Source organism: Malurus melanocephalus, unplaced genomic scaffold (assembly GCF_030028575.1).
Source record: "Malurus melanocephalus ecotype Western Australia unplaced genomic scaffold, MMel_1.1 scaffold_193, whole genome shotgun sequence".
NCBI lineage: Eukaryota > Metazoa > Chordata > Aves > Passeriformes > Maluridae > Malurus > Malurus melanocephalus.
Window position 1 is genome coordinate 1,397,754 of NW_026623425.1, and position 2,308 is coordinate 1,400,061.

General features: G+C 58.4%; 2 protein-coding genes across 2 annotated transcripts in view; both read left to right on the forward strand.

Moving 5' to 3' along the window:
* Positions 1 to 123, forward strand: part of LOC130577747 (C-C motif chemokine 4 homolog) — a 1,234-nt gene extending 1,111 nt beyond the window's left edge. Inside the window, exon 3 of the mRNA XM_057373312.1 lies at positions 18 to 123. Within this exon, the coding sequence (XP_057229295.1) occupies positions 18 to 123 (106 nt within the window). The remainder of the gene's footprint in view (positions 1 to 17) is intronic.
* An 893-nt stretch (positions 124 to 1,016) lies between these two features.
* LOC130577784 (C-C motif chemokine 13-like) lies at positions 1,017 to 2,028 on the forward strand. Its single transcript, XM_057373371.1, has 3 exons — positions 1,017 to 1,140; positions 1,514 to 1,631; positions 1,929 to 2,028. The coding sequence occupies exons 1-3, from the start codon at positions 1,017 to 1,019 to the stop codon at positions 2,026 to 2,028; spliced, it is 342 nt and encodes a 113-aa protein (XP_057229354.1).
* Positions 2,029 to 2,308: the final 280 nt, after the last annotated feature.

Below are 2,308 nucleotides of genomic sequence, written 5' to 3' on the forward strand. Positions count from 1 at the left end.
GCGTGTCTGTGCCCCAGTTTCAGGGTGAGGAGCGGCAAGGAGATCTGCACCCAGGCCAGCAGGCCGTGGGTCAAGAGGTACCAGCAGAGCCTCCAGGTCAGCTCCTTCTCCATCCCCAGCTAGAGGTGTCCAGGGGGACATCGAGGCGGTGACATCCTCGCCGTCACCACGAGCTCCGGCGCATCCCTGCCGGCAAAGCGGCTTTGCGGAGCCCTGCCCCGCAGCTGGGCGGAGATCCCGGAGCCCCTGGCAGCCCTCGGGGTGTGGGGGTGACGGGGGAGCGGCTCCAGGGCTGTTTTTTGTACCGGAATTAAAAGTGATGTGCCCCACGCGAAAATGTGTCCGTGCGATGTCTCGGATCCCGCTGCTGCCGCCTTTCCTGCGCGGGTTTTGGGATCGGGAGGAGCCAGGGACAGCTGGAGCCTCAGCCAGGGCTCTGGGAGGGGACCCAGGGATGTTTGGTGACAAACTGTGTCCAGGAGGGCTTTGGAAACAGCCTCGTTTCTCCATTAATTTAGGGAAATTAATTCTCCAAATCCCGCTCCTTCCTCCCCACGAAGGACGGGGCTTCCCGCGTTCTTCACCCCCCACCCTAAATAACGACCCCAATTCCATCAGAGGGGATCTCGGGGATGCCTGAGATGCCACCAGGGAAGGTGACAGTGACAGCTCTCAGGACGGGGTGGGACCGCCACCGAGCCACCAGGGAAGGTGACAGCGACAGAGCCGAGCCTGGAGTGATGCAGCCAGAGAGGCAGGGGATGATTTTTGGACCAAAAAAAAAAACTCTCACGGGGCCCTGGCAGGCGACATCATCAYCCTGTGTGGTTTGTGGTGGCCACAGGCAGAGCCGAAATAAGCTCAGAGCCGCGGCCGCCCCACAGTTTCCAGCGGAGGGGCTGCCAGGAGGAATTCCCCATCACCTCTCGCCCCTCACCGGCAGATCCGAGCGGTTCTTTCCGCCCCGGGGCTGTCATGGAACGCCTGGCACKGGTTATATATGGCCGGGGTGAGGGATGGAGGGCAGCCGGCTCTGGGTGGGCTCCGGGGACAGGTGCTGGTGGATCCCAGGGCTGGACATGAAGATCTCCCCACTCCTGCTCGTCCTGCTGCTGGCAGCCGCCTGCGCTGCAACGTCYTGTGAGTAGAGCACGGAGATTTCCCCTCTGCTGGGATTTGGGGTTGGGGAGGGCAGGAGGGCTCAGATCCTTATGGGGTTGGGGGGCATCACCAGCTGCCTGAGAGTGGGGCTGGGCTGGATTTGTTCAGAATGAGTAAAAATGGGGTTGGCTTCAGCAGGCAGGGAATGGGGCTCCTACATCACCARYGGGGCTGYRGGRTRTTCTGKTTKTGGGTTCCTTKTGGGATGWYCYRTTTGTCCGTTCCTTGTGGGATGYTCTGTTTGTGGGTTCCYACATCCCCARTGAGGCTGTAGGATATTCCCTTTGTGGGGTGGGTTAGCAGGAGCAGAGCCCCCACCCCTCGTGGCACTAAACCCCGCTCCTGTTYCCAGTCCTCAGCCCCAGACCCACGTGCTGCTCCAAGGATAAGTTGTCCCGTCGGAGAATCCCCGAGTTCAGGATCCGCGAGTACCGCTACTCAGCGTCCTCCTGCGCCCTCAGGGCCGTGCTGTGAGTACCCCCAGTTCCTTCCCCACCCTCCTCGCCGAGCTCACCRCCTTCCCTGCTTTTGGGGTGTCCCTAAAACCAAGTCCAGGGTGCTGGGGGTGCCCTCACCCCGCTCTTCCCACTCATTGCTCAACCCCAAACAGCTCCAAAATCCCCCCCAAATTTCTGCTGTCAGCAGAACGGGAAGRAGGGGAAAATTGCAGAGGCAGCCCTTGCAGGGGAAATGGGGTCAGGATGGTGCAGGAATCCCACAGGGATCCCCCACTCTCRGCTGACTCGGGATATCCTTTCCTCCCAAAGAGTGAAGTTGGACCATGGGGTGGTCTGCGTGGACCCACAGCAGAAATGGTTCCAGGAGTACCTGAGCAAGCAGAAGAAACCAAAAACCCCGTCCACGTGAAGCTGCCTTCCCCCAAAAGCTCTATTTATTTATTATGTATCCCATAATTATCCCCCCCCCCCCACTGGTTCACATTATTAATTAATTTTTAATTAACCCTGGCTCCATCCCCTCAATAAACTCTGTAAACTCTGTCATGCTGACCCTCAGCTGGAGCGAGATTTTCCTTTCAATCAAGGAAAAAGGATCATTTTTAGGGTTAAGAAGCAGTTTGTGTGATTTTTAGGGACTTGATGTTGTATGTTGAGGTGGGATTGGTAAACAGAGTTCATGGGCACTG